We start from the raw sequence: 24,997 nt of genomic DNA, 5'->3' as shown, positions 1-24,997 counted from the left end.
GTGTGAGTGCCTCATCCCTTTTATAGTGAGATACCACCCCAGTGTCCTGACTGCTCATTGGACATGTCCTATTCTACGTGTTCATTAGCTGCATGTTTGCATATCATGACATCTTCCCTTTTTTAATGTTTTGTTGGCATATGTGAATGTAGTTACACATGAATGGGTCTGTCTAACATGACTGACAGAGGACAACAGAACAGAGCAAACAAAACAAATGTTCACAAGTCCAGTCTCTGAGGCTTGTGTCTGATCCTGGTTGACCGCCGGAAAGGTGGCGGAGGGGACGATGGCGCCTTGACAGGCGGGATGGAAGCCTGACTGGTGGCCTCATGGTGCAAGGTATCAGGAGGTGGCAATTCAACATATGGAAATGGAGGGGAAAGTGGTTGCGGGCAGGCAGCTTTGCGCAGTGCCCGCCGATTCCTTCGCACGATGGAGCCACCAGCCATACGTACAACATAAGAGCGGGGCGTGGCCTGTTGAACAACGACAACTGGGGCAGACCACCCACCATCCGGTATCTGGATCCTGACAGTGCCCGCCGCAGATAGCATGGCCAGATCGGTGGCATGGGCATCATAGCCCTGCTTTTGACGGTCGTGGAGCTGCTGCATCTTCTGCAGCACTGGGAGGTGATCCAGGTTGGGCAGGTGTATGGCTGGAAATGTCATCCGCAGGTCCCTGTTCATCAGGAGTTGAACCGGCGACATGCCATCGGACAATGGAGTCGCCCTGTACGCAAGCAGTGCAAGGTGTATGTCAGAAGCATAGTCCGCGGCCTTGCAGATGAGCTGTTTCACAACGTGCACCCCTTTCTCGATTTTTCCATTGGACTGCGGATAGTGCGGACTGGAGGTGACATGCTGGAAATTGTATGACCTGGCAAACGTGGACCATTCTCGACTGTTAAAGCATGGGCCATTGTCGCTCATGACGGTGATTGGGATGCCATGCCTTGAGAATGTCTCCTTACAGGCTTTGATGACGGTCCGAGAGGTGAGGTCCGGGAGCTTCAGCACCTCAGGGTAATTCATGAAATAGTTGATGATCAATACATAGTCGCAACCATGAAAGAGGTCGATGCCAACCTTGGACCACGGAGAGGTCACTATGTCATGCTGTTGGAGCGTCTCCTTGCTCTACGCTGTCTGGAACCGCTGACAGGTAGCACAGTTCAGGTCCATGTTTGTGATGTCCTGGCTGTTGCCGGGCCAGTAGACAGCTTGCCGGGCTCTGCATCTGCACTTCTCGATGCCCAGGTGTCCCTCATGAATCTGGCGCCACACCAAACTCTGGAGACTGAGCGGAATGACAATCCTGTCATTCAGCTTGAGGAGGATACCATCAATCACCGTCAGGTCGTCCTTCACATTGTAAAATTGTGGGCACTGCCCTTTCTGTCAGCCATTGGTGAGGTTGTGGATGACGCGCTGCAAGACGGGGTCCTTGGCTGTATCATCACGGATGAGAACTACCTTCTCATCTGTCGCCAGGAGAGTGCTAGCACACAGCTGCACCTGCAATTCGATGTGCTGGATGATCTCCAGCGGCTCACTGGGCGAGGTGACAGAGTGGGACAATGTATCAGCGATGATGAGCTCCTTCCCTGGTGTGTACGCCAAGTTGAAGTCATACCACCTACGCTTAAGCAGGACGTCATGTCGTTCAGGTCCTTGTAGGTGATGTGGACCAGAGGCCTATGATCCGTCTCGACAGTGAATGTCGGCAGGCTGTAGACATAATGATGAAATTTGAGGATGCCGGTGAGACGACCCGAGCACTCCTTCTCAATCTGTGCATATCTGGTTTCAGTGGGTGTCATCGCCCTTGATGAGTAGGCTACTGGTGCCCAGGATGAGGTGTCATCTCGTTAAAGCAACACCGCACCGATGCCAACCTGACTCACATCGGTGGATATCTTTGTCTCCCAGTCTGGGTCGAAGAATGCCAGGACTGGTGCAGTGGTGAGCTTGGCTTTCAGCTCCAGCCACTCTGTCTGGTGTGCCGCCTTCCACTCAAAGGCAGTTGACTTTTTCACCAGGTTGCGTAGGGCTGCGGTGTGCGTGGCCATGTGTGGAATGAACTTGCCCAGAAAATTGACCATACCCAAGAAGCGCAGCACCACCTTTTTGTCCTCGGGGACCTTCATCGCCTCAATGGCCTTGATTTTGTCTGTATCCGGGCGCACACCATGCTGAGAGATCTGGTCGCCTAGGAACTTGAGCGTTGATGTGCCAAAACAACATGTGGACCTCTTTAACTTTAGGCCGCTGGCATGTACACGGTGGAATACCTTCTGGAGATGGAACACATGTTCTTCAGGGGTCGTGGACCATATTATGTTGTCCGCGAACACACAAACCCCTTCAATGCCTTCCATCATCTGCTCCATGATGCGATGGAATATCTCCAATGCCGAGATGATGCCAAATGGCATGCGATTGTAGCAGTATCTGCCAAAAGGCGTGTTGAAGGTGCAGAGCCTTCTGCTGGCCTCTTCCAGCTGGATTTGCCAAAATTCCTGTGATGCATCCAATTTGGTGAAGAAGCGCGCGTGTGCCATCTCACTCGTGAGTTCCTTCCGCTTCGGGATGGGGTAGTGTTGCCGCATGATATTCTTATTGAGATCCTTGGGATCAATGCAGATGCGCAGGTCCCCTGAAGGCTTCTTTACGCACACCATCGAGCTGACCCAGTCAGTCGGTTCGATGACCTTGGATATGATGCCTTTTTGCTGAAGATCCTCGAGCTGTGCCTTCAGGTGCTCTCTCAGTGAAGCAGGGACTTGTCGCGGTGCGTGGACAACTGGCTTGGCATCAGGCCGTAGCAGAATCTTGTATCGATACGACAGCGTGCCCATCCCATCGGACGCATCTGGATACTGGGCGAGGATGTCGCCGATGCCGGCCTGAAGATGCACATGGTAGGATGTCGTGGTGTAAACCCTTTGAATGAGGTTCAGCTGCTTGCAGGCGTGCGCACCTAGTAGGGATGCCCTGTCCGGCTTAACAATTTCAAAGCGCAACCGTGCTTGTGTGTGTCGGTTGGATATGTGCAGTTGGCAGGATCCCAGTGCCGTGATGGCATTCCTGTTGTAATCCAGGGGCTTGCAGGCAGCTGGAAGGACCGTGGGGGGGGGCTTCTTAATGCGTCTGAAGTCTGTCTGTGAGTGGAGGTTGGCAGAGGCACCCGTGTCCAGCTTGAACTGATGGGGCAGTGGTTGACCTTCATCACTACTCGCCATTCATCCTCAGAATCCACAGCTAGGATTGATTGGACTGGATATGTGTCTGATATGGCATATTCACACTTTGTAATATTCACACTTTGTAATAATGCCTACATGGTAGGCGTTGTCCAGGCATTCAGCAGCTGGATCCGTTGCACTGCCGGGATCAGAATCCTGTCGGCGTTGTTGCACACTCCGGATGCGCCATTGTCGGAATTGGGAGCACTGGCTCCTGACTGGTGGTGCAGATCTGCACAAGGCTGCATAGTGGCCTGGCTTCCCACAGTTTAAACAGTGTCTGCCTCTTGCAGGGCAGTGTTTCTTTAAATGGGCGGTGCCACAGTTCAAACACGTCATGACATCGGCGTCCTGACACTCCGTGCGTCGTTGCACATGCGCAGTGCCGTTCTCAGACATCTGCACCTGTGCAGTGCGGGTTTCGGCCGCTTCGTTATCCCATTCGCATCGCGCAGGCGTCGGACCCGGGGAAGAGCGCTGTTGAGTGTTGAGGCGCTGCATCCGGGAGATGGCCTGCACACTCTCTGCCTCGTGGGAGGCTAGTTTATCATTTTCAGCCGTTTTGTACTGGGAAGAGAGATTTTTAGCGTGCTCATGCACTGTGCATGTTTCAATCGCGACTGGCAGGATCATATGCTTGATCTTCAGTAACTGCTCTCTCAGAGGATCAGAGTGAACTCCAAAAAAGATTTGGTCTCTGATCATGGAGTCAGTCATATCACCGAATTGCAGGATTGCGCTAGCAGTCTACGGTTAGTTAAATATGAGTTGAAGGATTCGTCTTTACCTTGCAATCGCTGCTTGAATATTTACCACTTGAAGATTTTGTTGGTGTCCACCTCACAGTGGTTGTCAAACGTGTCCAGGATCGTCTGAAACTTGGTCTTGTCCTGGTCTTCGGCGAAGTGAAAGGAGTTGAATATTTTCACGGCGTGATCACCCGCTGTGGTGAGGAAAAGAGCTATCTTCCGTGCATCAGATGCACCATTGAGGTCTGATGCTTCGACGTAAAGCTGAAATTTCTGCCTGAATGTCCGCCAGTTGGCACGGAGATTGCCGGAGGTCCTGAGCTGGTGAGGAGCCGGAATCTTTTCCATTGTGCCGGTATACATGCGCTGGTCGTCACGGATCTTGCTGAGTTGAACTAACTAGATTGAACAGACTCCTGGTAACATGTTGTGTTATGTAATTTGGAATAACACAAGCTGCCACTTGATGCAGTTTTGAGTAAAAGATGCTCCAGACTTTGAAGTGAGTTCAATGTGTTTTATTGAACTATTAGCACAGTTCTCAATGAGTTTGACTCTCTGCTAATCTAAATGTAGTAACTCAGTCTAACTGAACCAGCCTTGCTCTAAGCCACGTGCTGGGGTGTAATGCTGAGGATACATCCTGTCTCACTCTGTAGATGTTGGTCTGTGGAAAGAGACGGGGGGGGTGAGTGCCTCATCCCTTTTATAGTGAGATACCACCCCTGAGTGTCCTGACTGCTCATTGGTCATGTCCTATTCTATGTGTTCATTAGCTGCATGTTTGCATATCATGACAAAATCTATTTCTTATTCGAATCACCTAACCGCTGATTGCATTCGACTACAACTACAGGTCAGAGCTCCCGGAAAACTATAATTCTCCAGTCTAAAAACTGGGTTCTCCGATTTCCTCCCACAGTCCAAAGATGTGGTCAGGTGGATTGGCCATGCTAAATTGCCCTTAGTGTCCAGGTATATGAAGGTTAGGTTAATGTGTTATTGGGAAGTGGATTTGCGTAGAGTGCTCTTTCAGAAGGTTGGTGCAGACTTGACGGGCCAAATGGCCTCCTTCGGCACTGTAGGAATTCTATGAACAAAGTAGTGCATTCTGTTAATCTTCTTTTGCCACATCATAATTACCTGATTATTTTAAGCAAATGACAGAAATTCAGTTCAAAACTTTAACATTTGCGTGAGACATTTTCAATGGAAACAGCCTGTTCCAACAATGTTAGTACAACTACTGCATTCTATGTGCAAGTATCTGGAGTACTTCATCAATCCAGGTCTTCTGCATAACCCAGTTACCATAGCAAAAGTTGAATTTTTTCTTACATATAAAGTACAACATTGAAACAGGCCTTACAGCCCAATGGGCCTCGGGTATGTTCCATATGAGCCTCCTCCCACCTTAATTAATCCGATCTCATCAGTATATCCCCCTATTACTTCTCTACATCTACCCGAGTGTCTATTCATCTTTTTTGTAGTTTTTGTGAGCGACCTACATTGGAACCTTCTCAGTTGCACAAAGAATGTTCAGTAAAATAGAATGGTCTTAAGAATCTACAAATTTGCTAATTTTCAAAGGCTTCTTTAATGCAAAAAAAAAGAAAAACTGGTTCTGGACTACCAATGGCATACCTGGTCTCGTGACCAGACACAAATCTTCTCAATTGTACATTTAGTAAATTGTGTTCCCCCCCGCCCCCCATGTCAATTGTGTCAATAAATTTCTGCAGTGCGAGCTCTTGGATTGGATTTGTTTATAGTAACGTGTACCGAGGTACAGTGAAAAGTATTTTTCTGCGAGCAGCTCAACAGATCATTAAGTACATGGGAAGAAAAGGGAATAAAAGAAAATACATAATAGGGCAACACAACATATACAATGTAACTACATAAGCACTGGCATCAGATGAAGCATACAGGGTGTAGTGTTAATGAGGTCAGTCCATAAGAGGGTCATTTAGGAGTCTGGTGACAGTGGGGAAGAAGCTGTTTTTGAGTCTGTTCGTGTGTGTTCTCAGACTTCTGTATCTCCTGCCCGATGGAAGAAGTTGGAAGAGTGAGTAAGCCGGGTGGGAGGGATCTTTGATTATGCTGCCCGCTTTCCCCAGGCAGCGGGAGGTGTAGATGGAGTCAATGGATGGGAGGCAGGTTCGTGTGATGGACCTGCGTGTTCACGACTCTCTGAAATATGCTGGGATTAGCTTCCATTGATTGCTTAATCAGCAAGTTCACCAAGCGTTACGATAATGAATGCAACCCATTCAAGTCTTGTCCCTCCCGATCTATAATCTCCTCCAGCCCTACAACCTTCCCAACCTGAAATGCACCACAGTTCCTCATGTAAAACTGGCCTTTTGAGTGCTCCTTCACTTGCTCCATTATTGGCAATGTGTCTTCAACCACCTGGGCCCCATGCACTGAAATTTTCTCTAAATTCCACGATCAGCTCACCTCTCTCCAATCCATTAAAACAGTTCTAAAACCTACCTCTTTGGCTAAGCTTTTAGTCACTTCTCCCAATATCTTCTTCATTGGCCCAGCACCCATTTTTATCTAATTACACCTATATGAAGCTCTTTGGTATATTTTTGTCATTTATTTATTTATTTAGTGTGCACATAGTCACAGAGCCAAGCAATAGCCTCGTCAGTGGCTAGATGGCGTTTTCTTTAAGTCCGACTTGAGGTTTAGTCAGCAGCCACTCGACAATACAAATCATTATTTGGGCTGCACCGCAGCTGCAGCCTGAAATTTCTTGGACTACCCTCGCTGATGTTGGGTGGCTGCATAGAAGGCTTGGCTAGTCCGGAAACGTTTAAAAGGGCCCACACTGTTACATCGAAGCCAGGTGAATGAGCAGAGAGGTCTTCGATGAGAGTGGTTCCTGGTAAATCTTTTGTCCTGTCAAATGTCCTCAGTTACTTCTGAGCGTGTTGGGGTTAGCCATATGGGGAGGCATGAGGGAAGGTGTACTGCTGTTGGTTGAATAGGTCCTTGAATAAGGGCAGGCTTTCTTTGGAGTAGATCTTCTCCAGCAACTTGCTTGTTGCAATCACGCTCCTGATGTTGGGACGGAATGTTGCTCAGGATTGGGACCGGAGAGTGGAGTTGGTCGAAGAATACCTGTGATGATGCGCATGCTGAGCTGAATTGCACAATGGCAAATTTGGTCCGTGCAGATTGGTACCATACTGGTACGCAGTATTTTGCAGTTGAGTACGTGATGGCAAGAGCAGACGTCCTTAAGAGTCTTGACCTGTGATCCCCATGAGTACTCGCCACCATGGTGAGGAGATTATTACAGACTTTAATTTTTTCTGCAGTCTTGATGAGGCAGTGTTGGGTTCTGCCAAGGATGACACTAAGATAAACAGGTGCTTCAGTCTCTGGCCATCCAGGGTGATGTTCAGTTCCCTCTTAGCAATAGCATTGTGAAAGTGGAATGTGTTAAAGAGTGTTTTACTGGTGGTTGGTTTTAAGCACCAGTTTAGCTCAGTTGGCTGGACTGCTGGTTTGTGATGCAGAGTGAGGCTAATAGTGCAAGTTCAATTCCCATACTGGCTGAGATTATTAATGAAATCCCACCTACTCAACCTTGCCCCTTTGCCGGAGGTGTGGTCATCCTCGATTAAACCACTACCAGTTATCTCTCCTCCTCAAAGGGGAAAGCAGTTTATGGTCACTTGGGATTTTGGCAGCTTTATTTGTTTGGCGGCTTTATTTGTTTTACTTTATATGGAGGATACCTGCTGTTCAAACAGTTATGACAGGGTCAGAGAATGAGGGTCTCTACCGCTTCAGTTCATATCCTCTACCCAGCACAACAGTAGAATCATAGAGTCTACGGCACGGAGACAGGCCCTTTGGCCCAAACTGGTCTATGCCAACCAAAAAGCCCATCTAAGTTAACCCCATTTGCCTGCATTTATAGAATCATATACACAAGCAATTCAAATACTGTCAGCTATCGGGACTGATCTGAAGATGTTGTCAGTTCGGGCAAGTGAAGACTGCCCAGGATCTGTCCCAGCTAATCCATGTTGACTACTGTTCACCAAATTATTAATGTACAGTAATCCTGAAGTTTATACTATCGGTCCCATTATTTTACATGGACTAAAGGAAAACTACTGGGTCCGTAGTTGCCAGTTTCTGATTCGTCTCCCCCAGTGAAGCCATCAGTGCCACTAACATAGCCTCGCTAATCTCCATTACCACTTGGGATGTAACATCACCCATCTCTGGGGATTTTAGCATGCCTAGGATTTCCATGTTGCTAATCATGCACAAGTTAACTGTGTTTACCAACAGACAAGAAAATTTGGAGTTACCATTTACTGCCAAGCCAAAAACAAAATTATTTAAATTGGCATTTATTCTAGAAGCACTGGTTAAACCTCGCAGGTAAATGAAAACATCAGAAACCTTGAGCGATGGTCAGTGTCACATGTGGTAGAATATTTTAGTTTCTTAGTGTTACAGGTATCATGCTTTTGCAGGTTGGTCCAACAGCATTAAGTCAACTGGTTCTCAATAGTTATATGCCTGGAATTAATTCCCTTTATATCTAGCATTGCAACTGAAAAGCAACAGAACACTAATTTAGGGAGAACCCAAATGGCAAGAAATAGCCACCAGAAATCTAAACATAGTGTCTTGTGAGAGTGCCTTTAAGAAATGGTTGTTTAAGCAATGTACCTTTATGAAATGCAGTGATGCCAGAATGTGGGTGGAGCTGGGTTTTAGCTCAGCCATTTTGCGGTTTTTAGTTTCAGTTTTGAGGAAAGGAGCTTGGGTGTGTCTGTGTTTGCAGTGAGCTGGATCTGCTGTGATCTCTGCCATGAAAGACTATCTCTGGATCATTTGGGTGATTTAAACTCATAATAGTAATGCCTTTAACCGGATGTGTTTCTGTTTAAAGGTGTTAAGTCTCTTGGATGTTGAAAGGAATAACTGAAGGATTATTTAGTGTTGTAATATTTTTGGGGTTATCTTTGAAGTAAGGGGTGTTAAGTGATCCAATGCTTATCTAAAAGGTTAAGTTGAGTTCATGGAATAAACATTGTTTTGTGTTTAAAAACCCACGTGTCCATCATAATTGTAATACCACACCTGGAGAACAAGCCGTGTGCTTCAAAAGCAACAATGCATTAAAGGGGGAGTTGGTTGAACTCCATGATACATTTTGGGGTTCTGAAAACACCTCTCCCATAACAATAGCAAAATGCAAAAGAAAAATAATTTCCCTTTAGGCTTCCTCAGGCTATTCGCTGCTCCGACGATCAATGTTTTCCAATTCAGCAATTTCTACATGTGGTTACTCCTCTCTGTTTTATGTTGTTCTATTATCTTTGACAATTCCCACATTCCTCTATCTCCTCATGGCTTCCCCTGTAAGATGGATATTAGTCTAAAGGTCACATGAGTGGAGCTTTAAGAAACAATATTTTATTTAGGTTTTGACAAAGGATCATCTGGACTCGAAACGTTAGCCCTTTTCTCTCCCGACAGATGCTGCCAGACCTGCAGAGGTTTTCCAGCATTTTCTCTTTGGGTTCAGATTCCAGCATCCGCAGTAATTTGCTTTTATTTAGGCTGACAACTTCAGTGACCTCAGGAACAAATAGCTACTTATCATTAGTACTAATCTGAAATGACTGCAGTTGAGTGCCAACTTCAATTCCAAATCTGTCAGCAATGTAGGAAACAACAAAGATTTGTTGATTCTAAACATAACTGGAAGTCAGGAAAGTTTAATTCATTTGCCTCCCATCCATTCTACACCATCCAACATGTTTAGGCATAATAACCAGAACACACCAAATTAGTTCTTTAACCACAACCACAAGTCAAACTTGATATAACAAACCCAAATCAATTCTGCCAAAATGCAACTTCTTTAAAGAAAACCACCTTCAGGGTGGTATTTTCTTCAAAGGATAAACTTATATAGACATACATGTAAAATGGAAGCAAGACAAGGCCATTCAGCCCATGGAGCCTGCTCTGCTATTAATTATGATCATATTTGATCCCACCTTCCCCCATATCCCTTGATCCCCTCCGAAAAGTCAGCTTCCAGGAGTCACAGCTCTCAGCACCTGTTGCCCTGGTTAATGTTGGTTATCCACAATGCATAGTCAATCAATGCCTATATAAATACATCTCTGCTACCAAAGCTAATAACAAACATACCTGAAGCTGCCATAGACTATGAGTAGAATGGAGATGAGAAAGGTAGAAACTTGGCTGGAATCCACAAGGGAATAGGCCCTAAAGAAGGAAGTGAAAACAAAATTTAGATTATATTTGAAAGTGACATCACATTAAGCATTTGAAAAATCATTTTCAAACTACTTTAAATATTTGTTAATTTAATTAAACTTTCCCAATGTCTTGTCAAGTTTTTCCATTGGCCAGCTGAACTACAGGAAGGTCCAACATGTCGAGAGAGATGATGGTCACCAATCAAGATCCCAGAGTGAAAAATGCAAAAATGGTCAGCAATTTCAACTGCTTTTGCCAGAAGTGCAGTTGTGTATGGTTGGTAATACTGCATTGTTGTTGTTGTTACGGCTCAGACATGAATAATAATTGTCATGGGAATCAGCCTTGGATCAATAGTAGCACTCCCACCTCGGAGTCAGTCAGAGGGTAAAGCGTTCAAAGCCTCACTCGATAAGACTTTAGTACATATTCTTGGTTTACAAATGCAGAGTGCAACCGCCCGGTTCATTGACTTTCTCAGCTGAATGCAAACGGTACCAGGCGAGTTCTCCTGGTGTCCTGGCCAACACTGACCCCTCAAACAACATGACTAAAAGAGACTGACTGGTAATTCCTCTCATTGATCTGTGCAAGACCTGGCTGTAGATTAATTGTCGCATTTCCCTACGTTAAACGTCATTACACTTCAAACGTACCTCTTCAGCTGTGAAACAATCCCCAGCTTTCTAAATATAAAATACATAATTTATGTCAAGAAATCGAGAAGTCAGCTCATTCTGAAAACAGATGCATGCATGCAGTCATCAGCAATTCCTCCGAACAGAAGCATTCCTATTCGCATTTTAAAAAAACGAAATATTGAAGAAATTCTCTAATTAGCCACATTGCAACAAGGGAACTACAATTTAAAATATGATGCAGTCTTCCTCAGGACACACCAAAATTTCCTTAAATGTCAACCCACCACATTGAGTAGTCAATTTTTATTTCTTCAATAGCAAATCTAATCTTTTGTAAATTCCCCAAAAATCATTTTTTTTAAATTATACTCTCATGGGGTGTGGATGTTGCTGGAAAACTCAGGAATTATTGCCCATTTCTGATTGCCCTCGAGGTGATGCTGAGCTGCCTTCTTGAACAGCTGGAATCCATGTGGTGTAGGTACACCCTCCACCCTCCGTACAATTTGCACTACCCACTGTCATTTTGTATACTCAAAACAAAAGTATAAGCATTTGCAGGTGTATGGATAAATAATTTCATGCATACAAGTAATTGTGAACTAATATTTTGTCAGGTGTGTTTATGTCACAAAATTTTACAGTATTAACGCTGAAGATGTTTTCATTAAGCTATAAACTATCATACTCAATTCCCTAAGGAACACAGAATTGAGAAAGATTTCCAGACAACATTTGCATCGGGCTGTGGTTTTCTTGTGTCAAAATCTGGAGTATTACTTCAAATAACCTGTTAGCTGTCTAAAGACAGGATGAAGTATAAACCATGTAAAAAGTTGCATTCATACATTCTCAGTTTAGACCAATCCCACTCCACATAGGTCATTGTAATTGCTGGCAACAACAACCCACACAATAATGGATTGGCTACAAATTTGGATTCTTGTTTCTATTGAAGGTGATGGATAATACATCAGGACAGATGCATGTATTATCAAGCAGCTCACACAACATTGCCTTGCCACCAGTTAGAATTCACGTAAAAGTGCTTTACTCGGAATATTTACATCCTGAATAAATGATACAATTCCTTAAAACTTTGTCATAGATTTAGGCCCACTGCCCTTTAGTACCATGTAATATTTTATGAAATCCCAAAGTATGGCATAGACTTTAAACATGAGCTATTCTAGCAAGATTAATCCATATTAACAGTTAGAGGAATTTCAACAGGCAATCAACGAAACAGCAGACATTAAGCTACATCCAAGAGAGAAAATGTAGGAAAAAAGTCTGGTTTCTCTGTCATGTATTGCAGAATGTATAAGTTAATTGCATCATGAGGGCTTCAGCTGTTAATAAAATACTGAATATGGGGGGGGGGGGTCATGTGATGAGGGCGCGGGAATGGCTGCGTTTTCACGTACTTTGGTTCTACTTGTCTTTTAATTATTTTATTATAAATTTTGAGTACCCAATTCCTTTTTTCCCCAATTAAGGGGCAATTTAGCGTGGCCAATTCACCTAGCTTGCACGTCTTTTTTGGTGTGGGGGTGAGACCCACGCAGACATAGAGAAAATGTGCAAACTCCACACGGGATCGATCCCGGGTATTTGGTGCCATGAGGCAGCGGTGCTAACCACTATGCAAATATCCTTTTAGAACTAGTGTAATTTTAAAATTTCTGTATCATGGTGTTAAAGGATCGGTGTCTGGTTCCTGCAAGGGTACAAGCAGGTCTTGTATCCAAGAATAGGACGTCATATAATGTATTATTAATGCCTCTGGAGTTGAGGGAGATGTGTCCCTGTGCGCACACGAACATAGCACGAAGATCTTATCCTGAAATCTTGTCGGCGATACGAGCAATCCTGGGCTTTTGTGGAAAAACTTCAATAAAAATACATTCTTTTTTAAAATGTTGGGAAAATTGACTATATTTCAGTTTTTCATGTCAACGACATCCTGCACAGTGAGGTTTATTAGGCACACATCTGTGGCTGTGATTTGACGAAAAAAACTTTCAAAATGCAGCCAAACTATTTTCATTATTTATGAACCAATTGCTCAATTAATCAGACATGATGGCAATTTATTCGTACTGCATAAACAGTCCTGGAATCATCATTGACTAACCAACGAATTCTACAAGGTATTCATTGGAAATCACAACATCAACAGCATAATTTAAGACCCCCCCCACCCAGGTTGTTCTCTTCAAACTACTTCCTTCGGGCAGGAGATACTAAAGTCTTTAGAACACGCACGAACAAGATTGAAAAACAGCTTCTTCCCCGCTGTTACCCGGCTCCAAAATTACCCTCTTTTGGACTGAGTTGATCTCTCCATGCACCTTCGCTACTGAGTAGCACTACACTCCCGATTCACCCGAGGTGAATAAAAACCACTACAGAACTTTTAAAACAAAAAATTGCATCCATTAAAAAAAATAGCGGCCGCACTGCGCCTGCGCGCTGATCATAGTGCGCGCATGCGCAATGCGGCCGAATTTTATTATTTTTTAAAAACATGTTCGCGGCTACTTGCAGCCGGCGTTATGAAAAGCACCCGGAGGAAATCCACTGCTGCTGCGCAGGGATTTGCGCGATCGGGAGCGCCTCAGACTATGGCTCAGCGACCCTCCCGTGACTTGCGCCCCTGACTTTGAAGAACACTGATCTACAAGACGCACAGCAGCAATTCACCAAGGCTCCTTAAATAGCACTTGTCAAACCCACAACCTCTACCACCTCTAAGGACATGAGCAAACTCTCCTCCAAGTCACACACCATCCTGACTTGGAACGATATCATCGTTCCTTCATTGCCACTGGGTCAAAATCCTGCAACTCCCTTTTTAACACAAATGTGGCTGTTCATACAACACATGAACTGCTTGTGGCTCAAGGAGGTAACACACCACCACCTTCTCGAGGGTAATTAGGAAAGGGCACGGTGGCCCTGTGGCCTCACAGCTCCAGGGACCTGGGTTCAATTCCGGTCTTGGGTGACTGTGTGTGGAGTTTGCAGTTACTCCCCATGTCTGTGTGGATTTCCTCCGGGTGCTCCAGTTTCCTCCCACAGTCCGAAGAAGTGCAGGTTAGGTGGACTGCCATGTTAAAATTGCCCCCTCCTGTCCAAACGGTTAGGTGGGATTACTGGGATGGGGGAGTGGCAAGGGCATAAGTAGGTACTCTTTCCAAGGGCCGGTGCAGACTCGATGGGCCAAATGCCCTCCTTCTGCACTGTAAATTCTTTGATTCTATAAATGCTGTCCAAGCTAGCGACGCCCACATTCCATGAACACGTATTTTTTTTTTTTTAATTATGGGGTGGCGGAGAGAATCAAATAATCTGCTTTTTTTTAAAAAAAAAAAGTCAATGGAACTACTGCAAGGAGGAGGATCGGCTCACAAACTTCCCGACCAAATAAGCCAAATAGTGCCATTGCATCAATTCATAAAAATTAAAGGAAAACCATACCGATTACTGTGAAGTGATCCATGTATGATTTTTCTTTCTGAAATGTTGGTTATTCTTTCAGTTGGTGCAAGGTCAAATGTAAATATCACTGACCACTCAATCAGGAAGAATTTATATGGAGGTTTAAAAAATACTGTATGCTACTTCAAGGAAAAAAATGAAATAAATTTGGGCAATTAAGTGTTTACTGGTTTGTTTTTAAAAAATTAAAAGTATGCTTTTTCTAAAGTCACGTGATTGTGTAATTGGCCCAATATGTTTTTTTAAAAGAAAGCATACTTTCTCCTCAACTGCCTTTTTATACCGTCTCATTCTGAAAGCATTCACTTCTTTCGGAGGTACAGTTCTATAGTAATCACCCGCATCTATTTTTAATCCATGAAGCATCAGTAGAGAAGGTTGACAGGCTGCTTAACCATAAAAGTAAAAGTCTTGTTTCCTCACTGAACAACAGTGCACCACATACTCCAGCTATTGGACAGTGATTAGCAACAGAACCAACCGACACCCATGGTTGTTACCTCTCAACATTCACCAATTATGGAGAAAGCTGTTCATTTTGACTTAATGAGTGCATCCAGTACAGCTACGGTGCCCAAGCCAAAGGGTTGAATATACTATCATATTATTATATATTATGGATCAGAGGCGAGGTTGTACCAATTTATTTCTTCAGATTTATAATAGTGTTTCATGGGTTTTGGGAGTCTGTAATTTGCCCGGAGTGGCAGTCACAACTGCTTAGATTTATATCCTAATATCAGGACAGCTGTTGCAGGTAGTTTGATGGTGTTTGAGCTTTCCCAAGTATGATGATGCTTACCCAAGACAGGTTATTGTGAATATTTGTTAGTCATCATTGTGTGAACAATGATCAAAAAAAAGTTCTTTTCAAACCAAATCATTTTTTCTCAGCGTTTAATGACCCATTCCCACACTTGCGAGCAGTGTGGGAGGGGCCCGGCTAACCATGTGCACATGTTTTGCTCCTGCCCGAAGTTGGGGAAGTTTTGGGGCCTGCTGCAATGTTCCAGTGAAGCCCAGCGCAAACTGGAGAAACAGCACCTCAGCTTCCGAATAAACACATTGCAGCCTTCCGAACTTAACACGGAGTACAATAACTTCAGTCTGTGAACTCGCCCCCAGCTTCATACCATTTTTATTTCTATCAATTCATTTTTATTTCGATCTGTTTTTCCCTCACCATTGTCCCCCTCGTCCCACTCCACCCCACCTCACCCGGGCCATGTGTTCCTGTTTCTAGTTGCTTTTTGACAGACTGCTTACCTTTGTTGAGCCATTGACACATTCTAATCTCTTCATGTGCCACCTGAGGAAGGAGCTGCGCTCCGAAAGCTAGTAATTCGAAACAAACCTGGAGTTTAACCTGTTGTTGTAAGACTTCTTACTGTGCCCACCCCAGTCCAACGCCGGCATCTCTACATCGTGTGCCATTGTCAGCAGCCTTCTTAGCCTTAATCACCCTCATTTACATTTCCTGTTTTTCTGTCCACATCGGTCAATATCCACCTATCGCAGCCCTCTATTAAGCCCACTGCTCCACGATGCCCCCCCACAACATGATCAATCTAACCATATTTCTAGTTCTCTCCAGCTCTGACAGAGTCATGCAGACTAGAAATGTTAGCTCCCTTCTCTGCCCACAGATGCTGTCAGACCAGAGATTGTCCAGTATTTTTTGTTTTTGTTTCAGATTCCAGCATCTGGAGTAATTTGCTTTTATCAATCCGAATAACTTTGCCTGCCTGAGTAACTGTCTTTAACCCCTAATCTGTTTTGCTACCAGTTTCTATCCATTCCATGACTTGTCCCCTGGCTACGGTCAAAACATGCAGTAATGATGTGGTATCTTATCAAAGATCTTTTGAAATTAAACGGTTGTGCATCTAAAGAGCAGCTCACTTTTCAAGAGTTGAAATTTTTGGAGGTTTTAGTGTCAATGATTAATTTATTCTCCCCAGTCACCAGAGCAATTAAGTTACAAACCGCAAATAAAATGTAAAATTGTACGCATTTGATATGGAGAATTGCACTTGGAATGTTCCTTATTCATACAGAAGAAGATATTGAATACCATCCTAGCTCTGTAGAGACACACACAGTTTATTCGACCATAGTGGATAAAGTCTGTTCGTGATCTGAAGCATTAAGTTCATGTATATACAGGGCAGCACGCTGGCAGTGGTTAGCACTCTGCCTCACGACACAGGGGAGCCGGGTTTGATCGCGGCTTCGGGTCCCTGTCTGTGTGGAGTTTGCACATTCTCCCAGTGTCTGCGTGGGTCTCATCCCCACAACCCGAAAGATAAGTAGGGTAAGTGGGGATTGGCCACACTAAAGTGGCCCCTAATTACAACAACGGGAACACGCACGCACGCACACCATTCTTTTTAAAGGAACTAGAAGCAAGCACTCACTGGAATTAAAACTTCATGTTTGGTGCAAGCTACGTTACTGATTTCACCATTATGCTATATATCAATAACACTATCACAGTTTAGTGATGGTACCAAGATATAACGATATTGACATTTTCTAGGAGGGATTTAAACCCTGCACCTTATGATTCAGTGGTGGAAATGCTACTATTAAAAACATGTTTGGGCCAGAACTCCATTTAATGGGCTAAAGAAAACAATCCTCTGCTTAAAGATTTTAGAATCATATAATCTCTACAGTGCAGAAGGAGGCCATTCGTCGGCACCAACCCTTGGAAAGAGCACCCTACCTAGGTCCACGCCCCGACCCTGTTCCTGCAACTCAATAACCCCAACTAACCTTTTAGACACGAAAGGGCAATTTAGCACAGCCAAACCACCTAACCTGCACATCTTTGGACTGTGGGAGAAAACCACGCAGGCATAGGGAGAAAGTGCAAACTCCACAGAGACAATCGCCCAAGGCCAGAATTGAACCCGGGTGCCTGGCCCTGTGTGGCAGCAGTGTTCCCCATTGTGCCACCTTGCTGCCCGAGTCATAGAAATGAAATGAAAAATGAAATGAAAATCGCTTAGTCACAAGTAGGCTTCAAATGAAGTTACTGTGAAAATCCCCTAGTCGCCACATTCTGGCGCCTGTTCGGGGAGGCTTGTCCGGGAATTGAACCACGCTGCTAGCCTGCCTTGGTCTGCATTCACAGCCAGCGATTTAGGCTGTGTTAGACAGATTTTTGAGATCTACAAGGAAGTTGGGGGGAGGGGGGGGGGTAGAGAGCAGAGTGGTGTTCAGGCCAGAATAAGATCAAGCATAATCTTATTGAATGACCGAACAGGCTTTATGACCGAAATGACCTACAGCCGCTTCTATTTCTTCTGATCCTATTCCTATTTCGATATCTCTACACCGCTCCAATTCTGGACTCTTGAGCAGCTTTGCCCATCACTGGCAGTTAGGCTTTCAGCTGCCCTAGCCCAAGGCTCTGGAATTACTCTTCTAAACCTCTCTGCCTATTTCTCTTTCCCTTTAAGATGCTCCTTAAAATCTATTCTTTGATCAAACTTTTGATCACCAGTCTTAATAGTGCGATTTGTGGTTCGGTGTCAAATTTTGTTTGACAACATTTCAACCAAATGGCTCGGTATTTAATGTTAAAGGTGTTATAAAATGCAAGCTGTTGATACAAGTATAATTAAGGCATATGGAACTTCAGCTTTTATAGGGAGGGAAGAATTCAATAAGTTTGCTGACATTATTAAAAATACAGGTATGTTTGAAAAGGTTGGCTCAGGAAGCCTAATCTCTGTAATTACATTTCCTGAGCTCAATTGACTGGATAATATTCAATAGAAATTTGCTTCAGATTTTCAGTACAAGAATACAAGACACAAAATGTAACATATCCCAGAAATAAAAACATCAGAATGAAGAAGTTCTTAGCACCTTTAAAATAAATCGAATGATTTATCAATACAGCTTGTTCCTTTTTTTATAGAATAATCTTTTAATAATCTTTATTATTGCCACAAGTAGGCTTACATTAACACTGCAATGAAGTTACTGTGAAAATCCTCTTTTTGCCACTCTATGACACCTGTTAGGGTACACTTAAGGGAAAATTCAGAATGCCCAATTCACCTAACAAGCATGTCTTTTGGGATTTGTGGGAGGAAACCGAAACATCAGGAGAAACCCCACGCAGACACAGGGAGAACATGCAGACTCTGCACGGACAGTTACCCAAGCTGGGAATCGAACCGTGCCGCCTCACAGTGCCAAGGACCCGGGTTCAATCCCAGCCCCGGGTCACCGTCTGTTTGGAGTTTGCACTCTCCCAGTGTTTGCATGGGTCTCACTTCCACAAACCCAAAGATGGGCAGCATAGGTAGACTGGCCACACTAAATTGCCCCTAATAAGAAAAAATGAATTGGGTACTCTTAATTTAAAAAAAAGAAAAACTCTATTTTGATTTGTATAGTCCTAGTTTAAGGCTACCCGCAATTGCCAGCTCCAAACGTCACCATGACATAAAAATCTGAGCAAAAATAAAAATCTGTAATGGCTTGTCGTGGCCTTCAAGCAGCATTTAAGTTTTCATGTAATGGTACGAATGGTACCAACTGGGCTGGACAGAAGCGGTGCAAGAAACTGGTGGAGTTGTCAGGTTGCACTCACTCACAGTCAGAAAGTCCCACGTGAAAGCCTATGCTGACACTCTTGTGCAATGCTAAACGTTATCTTGCACTGTTGCATTTAGTGGGGATGTTAAACAGAGGTTCCATCTACCCTTTCAATCAAACAAAGATCCAAAGGCACTATTCTGAAGAAAAGCAGAAAAATTCTCCTCAGTATCCTGGCCAATATTTATCCTTAAAACAATACAAAACACAGATGTTAGTGATTACATTGCTGTAGTAGGACTTTGCTGTGTGCCACATTTTGTACAACAGCGACTATACTTCAAGAAATACACACAATCAACTGTAAAATAATTCAGATAATTCAGGACATCAAAGTCTTGAAAAGAACTGTATAAATTAAAGTTTTTTTTTCTATTAAAATTATGGTAGGTAGATTCCATTGCATTCAAAGTCCCTGAGCAGATGTTCATGCTATTTTATCTGTTGGCAGCTGCTCCTTTTCACACCTCATGATGTGTTGGGCTAAATAAGAATGGTGCTAAATAAGGATCAAATTGAATCCCTCAATCGGATATATTTCATTACTAGATTTATAAAAAAAAAATTTCGGTAAAGATGGCAGAAACAATTTCCCCTTTTTGACCATATCTTCAGCAATTACGAAGTCATGCCGAGTAAACTGGAGAGCAAAAACTGAGTTTTAACACTGAATTAGGTTTATGCTCTATGCTGCAATTAAGCTTCACTCTATTTCTACCTTGCATGAAGACGAACTGCAACAGAGGAGCGTGACTAGTTCAATAAAATTTAAAGATTTGATATGGAAAATTTCTACACAAAGGGATGCACTTAAAATCCAGTACATACTTATAACTCTTCAGTAACAAGTGCCGATTGTAACTGCTCTTTGGTGGTTAAATTCTAATCAACAGTGAGTCACAATGAGTGAACATGCTTATATTTAATGGGTCTATTGTTTTACATAAATAGAGTATTGTTGCAACAGCATTAATATAGTTCTCACCAGATGCTCATCTCAAGTCACTTTTATAGTGAAACGGTTTTATTTTAGATTCCAGGAGACTGGCATCTGTAAGCCAGACCTTTGCAGTTACACCACTAAATTTAGATCTCTAGACAGGTTAAAGACTCAAAATAATCAATCTAAACTTGGCCAAAATTCAAATTAAACAACTGTCATTTATATAGCACCTTTAATGTAATATAGTATCCCAAGGTGCTTCACAAAAGCGACCCAAAGAAAAACCTTGCATTATACAGTACTTTTCATGATGACCGGATGTCTCAAAGTGTACTTTTGTAGCGATCACTGGTGTGATGCAGGAAATGAAGTAGCCAGCTTTGAGCACAGCAACTCTCACAAACAGCAATGTGATAACGAACAGATAATCAGTTTTTCTGATGTTCATGGAGGAATAAATACTGGCCAGAACAAGGGGGTAACTCCTCTACTCCTCTTCAAAATAATGCCATGGAAACTTTAACATCCACTCGAGAAGGCAGATGGGTTCTCAGTTCAATGATTCATCAAATGACAGAAACACTGACAGTGCACCATTCGCTCAGTGCTGCACTGTAGTTTCAGCCTCAATTTTAGTGTACAAATCCTCGAGTGGGACATGAACACAGAATCCTGACTCAGAGGTCACAGAGCTACCACTGCACCACAGGTGAAGCATGAACAGAATTTGACACTCAGCTGCACAGTGAGATATTAGGACAGGTCACTGGTGAACCTGGGATGGTAATGCTATCAAATGTCTTGGGATTATGGCTAGTCTCTTCCTTTTTGGAGGTGACGAGTGTCAGGCACCTGTGCAGCACCAAAGTTACTTGCCACTTACCAGTCCAAGCCCGAATGTTGCCCTGGTCTTGCTCTATGTCAGCACAGATTACGATTTCATTTTCTGAAGAGCTGCAAATCAAACTGAACTCCTCGACCACCAACTCAAAGATTGTTGCCATACTTTCAAGTGACCTGACAATGCCCTGGATGAGTTGAACAATGTCGAACAGTGAGAGCAAATCAATGCCATCCTTTACAGCTCTTAACAGTTAGGAGCTTTCGGATCAGAATCACTCAACTGTACAGCCTTGTGGTGTCATGATCACACTCTGACTAAATCAGATGGCATATAATCTATGCAACTGTTGCACCAAAAATCAACCCTTTTAAAACAACATTCTGTCCACTACCTATTTTCATCTCCACTTCTCTAATTGTCCACCCTATCCTTTCATGTCTGTCTCCTTAGACTTAAAGGAGAGATGATAGCCATTTTAGGGAAACTACCAGGGTCAGGTGAGGGAGTGTGACAATTTTATTGGGCACTGGCACATCAAAGAGGGAGTGGTGAGGGTGTGTTTGAACAGATCGATAGCTCCGATAAACAGAGTTAGAATTTTGAAAGTGGAGTTGTAAGTTCAATGGGGATTAGTTTTGATTTCTCCATTTGTAGATACAGAAGGAAGAGCGAGTTGGGTGTGTACAGATAGGAGAGAAATACATGGAAAATATCACAGGCCTTAACTGCAATTCATACAATGGGACTAGGTGAGATGGTAAGGTTAATGGGGCAGCCATGAACATGAGTTGGGAAGTTAACATGGAGGGAGAGATTTAGTGAGAATAAGACAGTAGTAAACGCAGAGCAGACAGAAAGTAATGAGTTGAGCTGGAGATTGAAATGGCTGAGGATAATGATCATTCGGTGTACTGTCCAGGTGGAGTTTGCACATTCTCCCCGTGTTTGCGTAGGTTTCGCCCCCACAACCCAAAGATTTGCAGGGCAGGTGAATTGGCCACTCTAAATTGCCCCTTAATTGGAATACATGAATTGGGTACTCTAATTTTTTTTAAAAAAATAATCATTCGGTGCAGAGGCTGAGGCAGGAATGCAGTGAAGGTATCTCCAAGAATTTTTTTTATTTAGAAAATCATATTTTGGAGTGCACTGAGAATGAGATGAGAGGGTGGAACAAGGCTAGATGCGCAAAAAGCGAAGTTTCAGAACAATAGGTCAAGCCAAAGCGAGTTCTGTCGATAAGGAGTACAACAGTCTTGACAGTGCATATGGTGGAAGATGGGTAGGGTGGGGTAAGGGGGCTTTGCTAAGGGACAAGGTCGCATCAACCAGATTTCCGTTGAGGACATGTTAATTCAATCATTCACAATAGGTTCATGGGCAGTAAGCGCCTTGTTCATAAGCAAATGGACATTCTAGAGATAGATGCATAGAGGGGTGGTGGCAGTAGAATGCATAGGATCAGCAATAGTAGGGTTGAGCAGAACACAGTGGTGGTGGTTGGCAAGACAGATCTTTGCAGGCACACTGGTTAGTAGTCTCATGAGAGACTGGGAAGAGGAATTTGGGATTGCTGCTTGTAATCAGATTGGGCCTCGTGGAGTTCTTTGGAGAGTGCCAAGTGAAACATAGAAAATAGGAGGAAGGAGAGACCATTCAGTTCTTCCTAGCCTGCTCTGCTATTCATTATCATGGCTAATCAACTTAACAGCCTAATTCCGCTTTCCCCCCATATCCTTTGGTCCCCTTCACCCTAAGTGCTATATATAACTGTTCCTTGAAAATATGCAATGTTTTACGGGGGCAGATACATGATGGTGAGTGGCAAACTACAGGGGGAGACGGTGGTTTTGGTAAACGTATATGCCCCGAACTGGGATGATGCCAATTTTATGAGGCGGATGCTAGGACGCATTCCGGACCTAGAGATGGGAAAGCTGATAATGGGGGGAGATTTTAATACGGTGTTGGAACCAGGGCTGGATAGGTCGAAGTCCAGGACTGGAAGGAGGCCGGCAGCAGCCAAGGTACTTAAAGATTTTATGGAGCAGATGGGAGGTGTAGACCCGTGGAGATTTAGCAGACCTAGGAGTAAGGAGTTCTCGTTTTTCTCCTATGTCCATAAAGTCTACTCGCGAATAGACTTTTTTGTGCTGGGAAGGGCGTTGATCCAGAAGGTGAGGGGAACGGAGTATACGGCTATAGCCATTTCGGATCACGCTCCACACTGGGTAGACTTGGAGATAGGGGAGGAAACAGGAGGGCGCCCACCCTGGAGAATGGACATGGGACTAATGGCAGATGAGGGGGTGTGTCTAAGGGTGAGGGGGTGCATTGAAAAGTACTTGGAACTCAATGATAATGGGGAGGTCCAGATGGGAGTGGTCTGGGAGGCGTTGAAGGCGGTGGTTAGAGGGGAGCTGATATCAATAAGGGCACATAAAGGGAAGCAGGAGAGTAAGGAACGGGAGCGGTTGCTGCAAGAACTTTTGAGGGTGGACAGACAATATGCGGAAGCACCGGAGGAGGGACTGTACAGGGAAAGGCAAAGGCTACATGTAGAATTCCACTTGCTGACTACGGGCACTGCAGAGGCACAATGGAGGAAGGCACAGGGTGTACAGTACGAATATGGGGAGAAGGCGAGCAGGTTGCTGGCACACCAATTGAGGAAAAGGGGAGCAGCGAGGGAAATAGGGGGAGTGAGGGATGAGGAAGGAGAGATGGAGTGGGGAGCGGAGAGAGTGAATGGAGTGTTCAAGACATTTTATAAAAAATTATATGAAGCTCAACCCCCGGATGGGAGGGAGAGAATGATGGGCTTCTTGGATCGGCTGGAATTTCCCAAGGTGGAAGAGCGGGAAAGGGTGGGACTGGGAGCACAGATCGAGGTAGAAGAAGTGGTGAAAGGAATTAGGAGCATGCAGGCGGGAAAGGCCCCGGGACTGGATGGATTCCCAGTCGAATTCTATAGAAAATATGTGGACTTGCTCGCACCGGTATTGACGAGGACCTTTAATGAGGCAAAGAAAAGGGGACAACTGCCCCCGACTATGTCTGAAGCAACGATATCGCTTCTCTTAAAGAAGGAAAAGGACCCGCTACAATGCGGGTCCTATAGACCTATTTCCCTCCTAAATGTAGATGCCAAGATCCTGGCCAAGGTGATGGCAATGAGAATAGAGGAATGTGTCCCGGGGGTGGTCCACGAGGACCAAACTGGGTTTGTGAAGGGGAGACAGCTGAACACGAATATACGGAAGCTGTTAGGGGTAATGATGATGGCCCCACCAGAGGGGGAAACGGAGATAGTAGTGGCGATGGATGCCGAGAAAGCATTTGATAGAGTGGAGTGGGATTATTTGTGGGAGGTGTTGAGGAGATTTGGTTTTGGAGAGGGGTATGTTAGATGGGTGCAGCTGTTGTATAGGGCCCCGATGGCGAGCGTGGTCACGAATGGACGGGGATCTGCATATTTTCGGCTCCATAGAGGGACAAGGCAGGGATGCCCTCTGTCCCCATTATTGTTTGCACTGGCGATTGAGCCCCTGGCGATAGCGTTGAGGGGTTCCAAGAAGGGGAGGGGAGTACTTAGAGGAGAAGAGCACCGGATATCTTTGTATGCGGACGATTTGCTACTATACGTGGCAGACCCGGCAGAGGGGATGCCAGAAATAATGCGGATACTTGGGGAGTTTGGGGATTTTTCAGGGTACAAATTGAACATGGGGAAAAGGGAGTTGTTTGTGGTGCATCCAGGGGAGCAGAGTAGAGAAATAGAGGACCTACCGTTGAGGAAGGTAACAAGGGACTTTCGTTACCTGGGGATCCAGATAGCCAAGAATTGGGGCACATTGCATAGGTTAAATTTAACGCGGTTGGTGGAATAAATGGAGGAGGATTTCAAGAGATGGGATATGGTATCCCTGTCACTGGCAGGGAGGGTGCAGGCGGTTAAGATGGTGGTCCTCCCGAGATTCCTCTTTGTGTTTCAGTGCCTCCCGGTGGTGATCACGAAGGCTTTTTTTTTTTTTAAAAAGGATTGAAAAGAGCATCATGGGTTTTGTGTGGGCCGGGAAGACCCCGAGAGTGAGGAAGGGATTCTTACAGCGTAGCAGGGATAGGGGGGGGCTGGCACTACCGAGCCTAAGTGAGTATTATTGGGCC

The 24,997-nt window shown here is 44.4% G+C and overlaps 1 protein-coding gene across 4 annotated transcripts in view; it reads right to left on the bottom strand.

Moving 5' to 3' along the window:
* Positions 1-24,997, bottom strand: part of sppl3 (signal peptide peptidase 3) — a 247,765-nt gene that overhangs the window by 122,143 nt on the left and 100,625 nt on the right. For all 4 annotated transcript variants that reach the window (XM_072497308.1, XM_072497328.1, XM_072497323.1 and 1 more), the window contains one exon: positions 10,210-10,287. In XM_072497308.1, coding sequence (XP_072353409.1) covers positions 10,210-10,287 — 78 coding nt within the window. Of the gene's footprint in view, positions 1-10,209; positions 10,288-24,997 lie in introns of those variants that run through there.

Source organism: Scyliorhinus torazame, chromosome 1 (assembly GCF_047496885.1).
Source record: "Scyliorhinus torazame isolate Kashiwa2021f chromosome 1, sScyTor2.1, whole genome shotgun sequence".
NCBI lineage: Eukaryota > Metazoa > Chordata > Chondrichthyes > Carcharhiniformes > Scyliorhinidae > Scyliorhinus > Scyliorhinus torazame.
This window is presented reverse-complemented; position numbering and strand designations above follow the sequence as displayed.